Source organism: Scyliorhinus canicula, chromosome 1 (genome assembly GCF_902713615.1).
Source record: "Scyliorhinus canicula chromosome 1, sScyCan1.1, whole genome shotgun sequence".
NCBI lineage: Eukaryota > Metazoa > Chordata > Chondrichthyes > Carcharhiniformes > Scyliorhinidae > Scyliorhinus > Scyliorhinus canicula.
Genome location: NC_052146.1, coordinates 184,135,815 through 184,149,378, shown reverse-complemented (window position 1 = coordinate 184,149,378; position 13,564 = coordinate 184,135,815). Strand labels below are relative to the sequence as shown.

Below are 13,564 nucleotides of genomic sequence, written 5' to 3'. Positions count from 1 at the left end.
CATCAAAACAAAACAAACACTTCAAGGAGAAAAGATTACCAAGAAAAATGAAAAATTTGCACAAACTTCTCCAAAGTTCAATGCCCTCCTTCTCCTGCCAGGCTATTGTCCCTCATGAACTCCATCGCCTCCTCTGGCCTGCCAAAATAATACTCATGCTTCTGGAAAGTCAGCCAGAGGCAGGTGGGGTACAGCACCCCAAACATCACCCCCTTCGTAGAAAGGGCAGCCTTGACCCGATTAAACCCGGCCATCCTCTTCGCCAGTCTTGATACACCCGCAGCTTGTTCCCTTCGCAAGTGCACTTCCTCGTCTGCCTTGCCCACCGAAGAATCTGTTCCTTATCAAGAAAGTTGTGCAACCGCACCACAATCGTCCTTGGCGGTTCATCTACTTGCGGCCTCCTCATCAGCGCCCTGTGTGCTCGGTCGATCTCCAGGGGCCGGTCAAAGGCCCCCTCCCCCATCAACTGCTCCAACGTTTAGGCCGTATACACGACAGCCTTTGCATCGTCGATGCTTTTGGGCATCCCCACGATCCTTACAATTTGCCTTCTGGTGTGTTTCTCCACTCCAGATCCTCCACCTTTTCCTTCAACCTCTTCTGGGTCTCTCGCATCACTGCCACCTCGACGAACGAGGCCAACTGCTCCTCATGCTTCCCCATCGCCTCCTCCACTTTCTGGATCATCCTGCTCTGGGACTCCAGCCTCTGCCCCACTCTCTCGATCCCTGATTTAATCGGCTTCACCACTATGGCCAGGTCTTCCAGGGCCTGCCGATGTGGCTGAACTTAGCGTTCAAAAACTTCACTAGCTGCTCCGTTGATCATTGGGCGAGCAGAACAATCCCCTTGTCTTCTGCCATCTTAGCCTGTGGCACACCATGAAGACTCTCCTGTTCCAGCAGCTCCTCTTGCAGCACTCCTAGTTCGCAGATCCATCCACCAGCCACACCAGTTACACTTTCTCCAGGTACTCCTACACCTCTTTACCATCATAAACTTTGCCCGTAGAAGGCCAATATCGTGGCCTTCGCCTCTCTAGTTGCACGGCGGGGAATTTTGCTGGAGTGGTAGTCGGCATCACCACCTGCGGTAGTGGCTTGGTTGGGTGACCTGTACGATGTCCTGCGGTTAGAGAAGATAAAGTATGAGTTGAGCAGGGGAGTTTGAGAAATGGTGGGGGGTGTTTGTGACCGTGTTTGAGGAGCTGTTCATCGCAGGGGGGATGGTGGGAGTGGGAAGGTGAAAAAGGGGAAAAATCTGTACAGACTGTATATTTGATTGTTGGGAAGAATGTTTCCAGGGGTATTTATTTGCTGTAACCTGTTTTGATACATGTTTGTAATAAAATACATTTAAAAAAAAAACTTTGCCCTTCAGATGGGAAAAGACAAAAAAAAACCCACCTTGAGCGGGACCTACCGAATATGCGACCGCTTGCTCCATGCCGCCACCGGACGTCCGTCCTTCACATTTCTATACAAAAATAAAAGCTCGGATCTATCAAGCCAAGTTCCACCCTGTGATCTGAATTGTCATAGCAACACCAGCTGGGATCATCACAAATCTATGACCATTGCTTATTGACCCACTCACCTGAGGGAATAGTTTTTCATAGAACCCCTACGGTGCAGAAGGAGACCATTTTGTCCATCGGGTCTGCACCAACTCTCCAAAACAGCACCCGACCGTGGTCCACTCCCCCACCCTATCCCTGAAGCCCTACTTAACCGTTGGATGTGAAGAGGCAATTTAACATGGTGAATCCACCTAACCTGCACATCTTTTAAAAAAAAAACAAGAAACAAATTTAGAGCACCCAATTATTTTTTTTCCAATTAAGGGGCATTTTAGCATGGCCAATCCACCTCGTTTGCACATGTTTGGGTTGGGATGAGACCCACGCAGACATGGGGAGAATGTGCAAACTCGACACTGACAGTGACCCGGGGCCGGGACCGAACCTGGGTCCTCGGCGCCATGAGGCAGCAGTGCTGACTACTGTGCCCCAGCCTGCACATCTTTGGACTGTGGGAGGAACCTGGAGCACCAGGAGGAAATCCACACAGACCCAGGGAGAACATGCAAACTCCACACAGTCACCCATGGTTGGAATTGAACCTGGGTCCTTGGTGCTGTGAGGCAGCAGCTAGGCACCGTGCCACTCCATTTTTTTCTTATCAAAACCTCCCATCATCGTGTAAACCTCTTAAGCTTTTTAATTCCAAGGAGGACACTCCTAACCTTTCCAACCTCTCCATATAACTGAAGTCCCTCCACAGGTAACATCCTGGTAAATCTCCTCTCTACCCTTCCTCAAGCTGGATGTAGAGGAGTACTGTCCACAGTACTCTTTATGAGGGTAACTAGTGATTTATAAAATTCCAGCATGATTGATTTGCTTTTATATTCTATGGTTAATAGATATTTTTCAGACTTGAAGAATGTAAACACTGGCACTCTCCAAACTATTCTCCAATGTTTCCATGTTAATACTCAAATTAACATAACCCTTAAATAAAGCAGCAGGGTAACATTTAGTATTGAATTATTAAAGTTCCCATCTTGTGGTTCGACATAGAATGGATTATATAGATATGGAAATCTGTTTCTGAAAAACTTTCTAAAGATGTTAATATTTTACATGGGTTTCAGCTGAGTACTCCATATTCACTAGTAACAAAGACTCGGTGAAGCGCCCTCTTCCCGCCCCTCCACCCACAGTATTCAGGCTGTCTCCTTTCCACATGTAATAAGCAACCCCTCACCTCGACACACATGCACAGGAATTAGCTCCTCTACCTTCTTTCCTTTTCTGCACACAGTAATCAGCACTTCTCTTCCATCCCCCCTCCTCTTCCCCAAACATACACACAGTAATCAGTCCCACTCCACTGCCCCTCTTAGGTCTGGTTACCAATGCCTGCAAAGCAGAGATAAGAAGCCTGTACAACAAAAGCAGAAACACCATAACGTTTGAAGCTGCCAGTCGTCTTCATAGCTCAGCTATATGACTTCCTGGTTTTTCCTGTGACTGATGCTTGCCTGCCTTTGCTTGCATCAGGTTGATGCACAAACGCCCTAATCGTCCCTTTGTTGTTTACCGTCATCGATCCAGTGAGTCCACAGCTGTCTCAGCATAGTTCTTTCTTTACGGTTGTCTCAGGAGGGAGGAGCCTGTAATATCAGATGCTAACCCTCTGATCCTATCGTGGCATGTGGGCTGAGAAAATCTGCTTTGGGGAACTGGTGGCTCAGTGGGTTGAAAGTGACTTCTTAATTTTTGGATCAGATTAAAATCCAGGCTAAATTGGTGAATTAAGAGTTTTCTTTGTTTGCCAACTGTAAAGATATGATGCTAAATGAATTTGGACGGTCTGAATCTAGTTCTTTTTTCTTTCTCTTAATGTAGTTCATTTCTCTTAGTGAGCATTGACAAAATGGTGCCCAATTCAGCATTAATTGGCAATCGTGCTGCGAGACCAGAGGATTACTAATGTGGGAAATGTAAATGAATAATAATTTTTATTAGTGTCACAAATAGGCTTACATTAACACTGCAATGAAATTACTGTGAAAATCCCCTAGTCACCACATTCCGGCACCTGTTCGGGTACACCGAGGGAGAATTCAGAATGTCCAAATCACCTAACAGCATGTCTTTCAGGATTTGTGGGAGGAAACCGGAGCACCCGGAGGAAACCCAACCAGACACTGGGAGAACGTGCAGACTCCGCACAGGCAGTGACCCAAGCCGGGAATGGAACCTGGGACCCTAGAGCTGTGAAGCAACAGTGCTAACCACTATGTTACTGTGCAGTAGGGGTTGCTGTTTATGACTGAGAAACATTGTTGAATAGATTGTTGAATAGACTTTATGTATCTACCCATGCTTGTGTATCTGCCGGTGTCATTTGTTCACCTGGGTTATCTTGATTCTGACTGTGGATGCTTCAAATTACTTTTTTAAAAACTCTGAAATCCACATTTACAGGCATTTACCGTTTTGTTTGAAAGTTAATTTTAACTACCAGTAGCATTTATGATACAGTTGTATTAGTAATTCTGCCATCAAGCAGTTATACAAAGAAAGTTCTCTCTAACTGCCTGACCCATTTAAATGCTGAATCATGAGCAATATCATCGTTAACAAAGACTGAGTCAGAATGATCACATGAACATTGTTCTTGTTTACTTGAAGATGACTCATTGATTTTATCTTACAATATCAATATTGTCTAAATCAAATTTAACCCTTTACTTTTCACAGTAAAATAGTATCAGAAGGCAGAGGTAGACAAATAGAATTGGATTCATGTGATTGCACTTGGGTGGGTAATCTAAACCAGTGTTTTTCAAAATGTTTTCCCTGGGGCCCACTTTGCCAACTGGCCAACCTTCTGAACCCATGCTGGCCGAGCTTTGAGACCCATGCCACGTTCGCTCATCTTCAGTGTGACAGGTGAGCCTGCTTGTCCCTCAGGATCTCACTCCATGGGCTTTGCATCCTCTCTCAAGCTGGTTGAGACAAGGGGGAAGGAAGCACCCATCTGACTGCATCAAAGAGTAACTGGAGCACATAGAAGTAAGGCCACCCCTCACTCACCTAATGGGCGAATCATTATCATTTCAGTTTCACTCCCAGGCAGCACAGTGGTTAGCACTGCTGCCTCACAGTCCCAAGGACCTGGGTTCGATCCCGGCCCCGGGTCACAGTCCACTTGGAGTTTGCACATTTTTACCGTGTTTGTGTTGGCCTCACCCCTACAACTCAAAATGTTGTGCAGCATAGGTAAATTGACAACATAATTTTGACCCTCAATTGGAAAAAAGTAATTGGGTACTCTAAGTTTATAGGGGGAAACAAAATTCAGTTTCGCGCTCTCCCTATCAATGTTCATCTCCCTCCAAGTTACTCTGAATCTCCCACCAAGTCTGATTGGTTTTATCTCCCTGTCTGCCAATATTTCCCTGTTTCAATGTCACTCTTACGCATTGCAAGTCTCTTTTCTCCTGAGTTTCTCCTAATGTCGGACTCCTTTTCCCATTTTCCATTTATCACTCGGAATTTACTTGTTTTCTTTGTTTCTCTTTCTGTTCATATCTGACCCAGTCACTCCCCCTTTCCTCGTTTGCCTCTCCCTTTTTACCGTATTCTCAAACGACTTTCAATTTTCTCTGCGTGTCTCTGTCCACCAATTTTGTTTTTCTTTCCCCAGCATCATGTCTGTCTCAATTACTTCAGCGCTCTTGCATATCAAAGTAGAATTAGAGTTACAAAGGTACATAGAGAGATTGACTGAGTTATTGAAAAGTAGTGATATAGACATAGAGAAATGGAAGATACGCTGTTCCCTTTTGATAATGCAGTTTAAAAACTCAGTCATGGAGTGCTTCATAATCTGCCTGCTCCATTTTAACTATCTGTCACTGTACCTCTCACCTTATGATGTCCAGCATTGGACAGATTCACAATAGTTTATTTGTGGTAAGGCTGTGGATTTAAAATGAAGACATTTTTTGTCCGGTGGCACCAGAAGTGCCCTTCAGCGCAGTAAAAGGGAAATGAACCCGTTGCCTCCAAGTGCCCAGTCGTACATCTGGATCGAGAAAATAATCTTAATCCTCCACTTCTGAAACCAAACAGACTGCAGTATTGCTCAGCATGTGAGTGGAAACAGAACCCGAATTGATAAACCACTCGCAAAAAGGGGGTACGTTCTCCCGGATATGTGGGCTTCGCCGTTCACATTTCCAGATAGACGACAGTGTTGCAGCTCGGCCGGGTGTGCTGCTAATTGTAGAGCTTCAATCTTCGATAATATTGTCGGGATCTTTCGCGAACACCACTGCGACCCTCAGTTCCGTGACCAACCAGCAGGTTACAACTCACACTTTGACAAACCCTGGTCTTCTGCCAGGCATTGAACCACAGCACTAGCAATCCTTTGATAAATGCAAATTACTGTGGGTGCTGGAATCTTAAACAAAAACAGAAAATACTGGATGATCTCAGCAGGTCTGACAGCATCTGTGGAGAGAGAAGAAAGCTAACGTTTTGAGTCTGCATGACTGACAAAGAGTCATCCAGACTTGAAACCTTTGCTCCCTTTTCTCTGCACAGATGCTGTTAGACATAGAAAATACAGTGCAGAAGGAGGCCATTCGGCCCATTGAGTCTGCACCGACCGCTTAAGCCCTCACTTCCACCCTATCCCTGTAACCCAATAGCCCCTCCTAATCTTTTTGGACACTAAGGGCAATTTAGCATGGCCAATCCACCTAACCTGCGCGTCTTTGGATTGTGGGAGGAAACCGGAGCACCCGGAGGAAACCCAAGCAGACACGGGGAGAACGTGCAGACTCCGCACAGACAGTGATCCAGCGGGAAATCGAACCTGGGATCCTGGAGCTGTGAAGCCACAGTGCTAACCACTTGTGCTACTGTGCTGCCCACTGAGCTGTTGAGCTGTTAGACCTGCTGAGACTAACAATCCTTTGTTGATCTCCAATTTCCATCAAATTGGCCATCCTACAAGGTGGCTAGTGCAATCAGGGTATTTGATTTTTGCTACTGGGCCACATTTTGGGGTTAATGTGGAGGGAGCTTCAAACTGAAGTCGAACTGTGCTATATATTACCTGATAGGTATTCCATCACCTTGATGTACACACAGTTTACAGTACATATGGATTCATAACCTGTGTTCCTCCATAGTGACAGTTTCTGATCTTGGCCAAGGTGAATGTATCTTTGGATGAGAATTGTGAGCCATTTTGTTAAGTCATCTATTTATGTTGGGTTGAATGGGTTGGGGCTGAAGTGTGGAAAAGGCTAACCCCAAAAAAAAGGGGAAAAACTTTTTGAATTCTTGCTCTGGAATAGGGTGTCACATCAAGTGCAAAAATTAAATGGACATTCAGTTTGCGCAATTTGTGTGGGTGAAAAATTATAGCGATGACTTCCCCAATCATCTTTTCCTTACTGACACTTCAGTTTGCACTTGGCTTAGAGAAAAAATGTTCCAGTTTCAGAAATCCCACCACTACCTTGTGCCTGTTAAGAATTTATTTTTTGGGTGGTGAATATGAATGTTCATAATGTGTTTTCTGTTTTCTTGCTTTAGGCTCGGAATGTCAATACCGGAGAGCTGGCAGCCATTAAAGTTATTAAGCTGGAACCTGGTAAGGAATCAGTCTAGTTTTAGATAATAAATCTATCCTTTAAATTGCATCGTGTGATTGAGTAAGGATTATGTAGGTTTTGAACCTCGTCGTAGTGCATTTGTCATGGCATTAAATGTCTTTTTAGCAAACATTTCTGCTTAGTTTCTTTGAACCGTAGAAACTTCAGATAAATATTAAATAATGCACTAACGCCGTTACCACGTGAAATTTTATATAAATATTCCGTCTTTTTTTCAGTCTTCCAAATAGCACAATTCTTCAGATATCCTAGTCAAGGATGAATCATATTTGATATAAATTTCATTGCAGTATCACTCTGCATATAAGTGGTCAAGAACAGGAATTGAAGTATTTAAGGATAATTATAGATAAAGACGATCCATTTAATTGTGGTTCCATTGATCACCTGGGGCTATGGAAAATATCAGCAGAATGTTGCCAGATAACCTGTACTGCAAATTGCAGCATTTGCTATTGTAGATAAATCTGAGCTAAACCCTGACCATTCCAATAGTGGCTTCTTAAAACCGTGAGGAGTTAGGCGGTGGTTGTTGTGTGCTGCCTGTTGGGAGGAATGGATTTAATAGGCCATGTGGTCAATTCCATGGTATTCCCCCCCCCCCCCCCCCCCCCCCCCCCCCCATTTATTGAGCTAAAATATCAAAACTATTTTGAACAGAGTGGGGGGAATGTTCAGCAAGACCAGAAATAAGATGTGTACAAATAAATTGAATAGCAACTGAGATTGGAAAAAATGTCACCGTGAACCTAATGAGTATCAAACAGCAGGAAAACTCATATGAAACTGACAAAATAAAAGATGAACAATTGTTTTAGAAATGCAGTTTTTCTGCGAACTCAACAGCGTAATCTGAGCAAAATTACTAATGTAAAAGGTCAGGGAATTTTAAATGTAAACCATTACTCCTCACGTTATTTACATTATTCTTTTTCACAATCAATGCTGATTCAATTCACCTGAATCAAAGCCTGTAACAAAATTAGCATGTCCTCTGGTCAAAGTTGAGAGCTTGTACTGGTTTGGGAAGGCATGTTAAATTGCACTTTTTTATATTCATATTTTAAAAGTTGATTTATATCAAAACATACTTCATTGACTAAGAATCAGACTTTCAAACCCAGCCCCAGGTCCATGTGGAGTTTTCACGGCAATGAAGTTACTGTGAAAAGCCCCTAGTCGTCACGTTTTGGCGCCAGAGGGAGAATTCAGAAAGTCCAAATTACCTAACAGCACCTCTTTAAGGACCTGTGGGAGGATACTGGAGCACCCGGAGGAAACCCACGCAGGCAGATACAGGGAGAACATGCAGACTCCGCATAGACAGTGATCCAAGCCTGGGATCGAACCTGGGACCCTGGTTGGGTCAGAGGTGACTCGCCAAACGGCAGGGGTGAGCACCCTGACTTCTCAAATGACCCTGCTTCTCTCAGGATTATCAAACAATTGTTGACTATTAAATAGAAGCCTATGTATCCACTAAAAGAAGGATGGAAGAGTCAAAATATATAATAAAAACACGTGACAAGGCAAGGGGAATGTTTGTAAAAACAGATAAATTAGTCCTGAAATTAACATTTCTGTAGTGTATTGGTAAATTGCTCAAAATTAATTTTATCGAAGAATTGGTTTGTTTTTTAACCATGGCAAAAATGACAAGCTCTACTAACAACAGACGCAGAAGCCAGTTAGACAGTAAGCTTTGTTGGAGGACTGAAGTCCACAAACACACTTGAAGACCATAACAGCTCTCCCATTGACAGTAATTGATGATCAGATCACATTTCCAGCAGTATTTGTCACAGTTATTTTTCGAAACAGTAGACATTTGGTCTCCTTGAGCATGACTGAGCTTATTTTTTAGGCAATAGGGTCTAGTTCATCAGGATGTGGTAATCCAAATGTAGAATTTGACCAAAAAATATTTGAAGCAGCATTCAATGGGTGAAAAGATGAGCATGAAATAAATGTGGTGTTGCTTGTGAACCACATTTTCCAGAGATCACAGAATTGGCAAATGGATAATCGTCCCCAGTGAAAGCAACTCATTTGAGGAACGCCCTGCTACCCCTGACACATGCAATGTAAATGACAAACAGCTGAAAAACATGATGACTGGTTGGCATCAAGATTTCACCAAGTGGAGGGTTATTGACAAGTTGGTGAATGGTTTTGACTAACATTTATTTATGAACTGGTGCAAATAAAAGTTCAGGCTTTTGCTGAACTGGACCTGAATGACTCAATGCAATCCAAATGTGTACCACATTTTTGAATAATAGTTTGAATTGTGTGTCAGACCTTTGAATGCAGAGGAATACTTCACTTTCCTAGCATACATACACTGTTTGCTGAGTAACAGGCATCCTAAATCTTCATTCCTTCTATTCCCTTTAATCATGTTTGCAAGAGTAGAGGGAACTGAGTGTATATGTGCATAAGACACTGAAGGTGGAAGGACAGAGAGAGCAGTTATTAAAGCAGACTGTATAATGGGCTTTAGGGGCTTAGAGTCCAAGAGCAAGGTGGTTATGTTGACGTTGAATACAACGTTAGTGTAATGAATGTAGGTAATTGTTATATATCATATTTTGTTGTAGTAATGTTATGAAAAACCCTGGGTTCGATACATACAAGTAGTATGTCTGCTAGCACTGTAATCAAGGGGTCATAAAGGTCATGCAATCATTAATTTTAACCATTTACTTGTTTACATTTATATGGCTAATGGAATATTATTTATGTTTAGGAGGTTCCGTGGGGTGTAGATAATTTATGAAGGATTGTGTTTATTCCTAAGTAAGCAGGTCATGGAATATCTTAGTTGGAGGAGACTAAAGAATGCCTTGTGCTTGGGATACAGATGGTGTAGTTAATGGGAGGAGCCAGGTCTGTGTAGTTTTGCAGTTTGCAATAAGATTTTAGTATGACAAGACAGAAGAATTTTCAGGTTGTTCCTCTCCAAAGGTCTGCACATTTAAGCAAGTAACCCTGATTATTAATCGTATTCATAAGTGACATTTGAACTGTATTGGGTTGATTAATTGGAATATGTAGTGGCAGGTATAGGTAGGGAGTTAATTTTTTCCCCCGTTTTATTTAAGAACTGTTTTAACTGTTAATAGAAAGCTATTATTCTGTTGCTAAAGTGGGTGATTGATTCTGTGTTTAAATAAAAGTTTGTTTTAACATAAAAGATACCTATTGGTCAGTGTTATCACTCCTGTGATTTAGTACTCTTCCTTCATGGTCTCATAAATTGCAAATTGTTGGGATTCACCTATGGGAGTCCTAACACTAGTTAAACCTCAGTTGGAGTATTATGTACAGTTCTGGATGCCGCACTTTTAGAAGATGTGAACGCATTGGAGAGAGTGCCGAAGAGGTTTACAGAAATGGTTCCAGGGATGAGAAATTTCACTTATGAAGATAAATTAGAGAAGTTGGGACTGTTCCTCTTGGAGAGGAGAAAGCTAAGAGGAGATTTGATAGAGGTGTTCAAAATCACGAGGGGGCTGGACAGAGTCGACAGGGAAAAACTGTTCTTACTCGTAAATGGACGAGAGGACATAGATTTAAAATGATTTGCAAAAGAAGAAAATGTGATGTGAGATAAACTTTTTTCACACAGTGAGTGGTTCGGGTCTGGAATGTGCTGCCTGGAAGTGTGACAGGTTCAATCGAAGCATTCAAGGATATTGTTTCTATTCAAATAATCATCTAATGTGCAGGGTTATAGGGAAATGGGTGGCAGAATGGCACCATGTCATAATGTTCATTCAGAGAGCTGGTGCAGACACGATGGGTCGAATGGCATCCTTCTACACTGTAATAATTCTGTGAATTACATGTTCACCCTCCCCACAGTACAGAAATGGCCATTATCCAAGTCACAAATTACATCCTGTGTAGCTGTGACTATCGTAACCTGTGCCTCCTGATCCTTCTCAGCCTGCCTGGAGCCTTTGACACAGTTGACCACCGCCATCTCCCTCAAATGTGTCCAAATTTGTCAGGCTGCCTGGATTTCAGCAGCAGGTGAATGAAGATGGGAAAAGTCCAGTGATGTTGTAAAGGTGAAATATGTGCCTTGGGAACGACAATATGTGGTCAGCTCACCTCGGGGTTGCAGGCAGACTGGAATAGATTCCAACAGTTGTCATGGAGAATCATGGGGTTAGTAGTTAGAGAACAGTGTTTGGAGCAGGGATTTGAAAACAATGGCTTTAGTTTTCCAGTCATTAATTGGAGGACATATTTGCTTATCCAGTAATAATTTAGCTACAGTGGAGGAGTCGAGAGTGTTGATGGGGAGTAGAGCTGGGTGCAGTCAGCGTGCAAGCAAAACTTAATGCTGTGCTCTCAAATATCACTGAAGAGTAACATGTAGATTGAATATTGGACGTGTGGGGTACAAGAGCAGGAAGAGAAGCTGTTGCATTTGAGACATTGGCTACAATTAGATTGGACTGGAACCAGGGAGGAGGATAGTGTGATCAAGTGTGCCTGTGAGTAAGGTTGGTTTACCTTTGTCACATTCATGAAGGGATTTTTTTTGTGACTTTCAGAACTGTTTCAGTACTTTGGGACGGATGGAAAGCTAAGGGATTCAAACATGGGGTTTTGGAAAAGATGTGATTTGGGAGACGACAAAGAACTTTGGAGAGGAAAGGAAGGTTGGAGACAAGGTAGTAACGGTGGGATTAAGATTTTTTTAGGAGGGGGAAATGATGCCAGATTTAAGGGAAGGAGGAACAACAACTGAAGAAAGAGGACAGTTAATATATTGGCTAATTTGGAGATCAGGACCTGAAGTTGGGTGATCAGTTTATTGGTTTGAAGGAACAGGAGGTGGGTCTCTTGGACAAGATGAACTGGGATAGGTCACAAGGAGGTCAAAACTCGAGAAAGGTCCAAATTCAGAGCTAGTGAAGAGGGAGTTTAAATTTGAATAGACGTCTAGTGGAAGGGCGAAAGGTTGTAAAGATAGCTGTTTGGATGGTCTTGATCTTATTTTATTAAAAAAAAAATGTTTTAAAGGGCAATTTAGCATGACCAATCCACCTAACCTGCACATCCTTTTGGGTTGAAGGGGTGAGACCTACGCAGACACTGGGAGAATGTGTGAACACGGACAGTGACCCGGGGCCGGAATCGAACCCGGGTCCTCGGTGCCATGAGGCAGCAGTGCTAATGGATGGTCTTGATCTTAGTTACAAAGAAATCCATGAGGTTTTTGCACTTATTGTTGAAGCTGAGGCTGGAGGTTATTCAGGCTAGGAGTTTAAGAAGGTGATTTGCATGGAGAAAAGAAGCTGGGAATATTTTTGCTTTCTGGGATGATCTTGTATAGTGACCCATTTTAGCAGACAAGAGCAGGACCCACTTGTGTTACCAGAGTTTTCCAGTGAGTCACTTCTTTAATTGACATGAACAGTATGAGAAGGTCTTCAAATGTCATCCTTTCAGCCAAACCCAGTTGAAACTGATGGACTTTGCGAATGAGTCTTTATTCTGATGCTGGTACGATTTCAAATCCTCTTGAAGTTGTTTGATTTATAGAGGAAAATCAAATCCTAACTTACAAAGTTCCTGTAAGTCCTGTGGCGCAGTTTAATCATCTCGGCCAGAAGCTCTGGGTTGAAGTTGATGAGTTAAGGGTGAGGATTGACACGAGGAATTATGATATAGCAGCCATCATGGAGACGTGGTTGAGGGAAGGGCAGGATTGGCAACTTAACATCCCGGGGTACAAAATCTTAGGGGGGACAGGGGAGGGGGCAAAAGAAGGGGAGGCATAGCACTATTAGCTAAGGAGTCAATTACTGCAGTAAGGAGAAATGATATCTTGGGGACGGGTAGAGCGTAGGAATAGAAAAGGAACAGCCACATTTCTAGATAGTCAGCGGGAAATTGAGAAGCAAATATGTGCGCAATTTGCAGAACTGTGTAAAAATAATGATAGGGTAATTATAGCGGGAGATTTCAACTTTCCCAACATTAACTGGAATAGTCATTGTGTTAAGGGCTTAGCTGGAGCAGAGTTTGTAAAATGTATACAAGTGAACCTTTTTAGCTCAACATGTGGAGGGTCCAACAAGGGATGGTGCAGTGCTGAACCTAATTCTGGGGAATGAAGCTGGACAGATGCTTGATGTGATGGTGGGGAACATTTTAGTGATAGCGACCGCAACATGGTACAATTTAAGTTTGTTATGGACGAGGAAATAGACAAATTGTAGAAAAAAGTCTTGGATTGGGGAGAGCAGACTTTAGTAAAATAAGGCAGGATCTGGCCAAGGTAGATTGGAACAAGTTACTGGCGGGGAGATCTACAGAAGAGCAGTGGGGGGTT

General features: G+C 43.0%; 1 protein-coding gene across 9 annotated transcripts in view; it reads left to right on the top strand.

Annotated features, from left to right (window-relative positions):
• Window positions 1–13,564, top strand: part of LOC119970060 (mitogen-activated protein kinase kinase kinase kinase 3) — a 354,117-nt gene that overhangs the window by 81,100 nt on the left and 259,453 nt on the right. For all 9 annotated transcript variants that reach the window (XM_038804101.1, XM_038804091.1, XM_038804084.1 and 6 more), the window contains exon 2: window positions 7,130–7,187. In XM_038804101.1, the coding sequence (XP_038660029.1) occupies window positions 7,130–7,187 (58 nt within the window). The remainder of the gene's footprint in view (window positions 1–7,129; window positions 7,188–13,564) is intronic.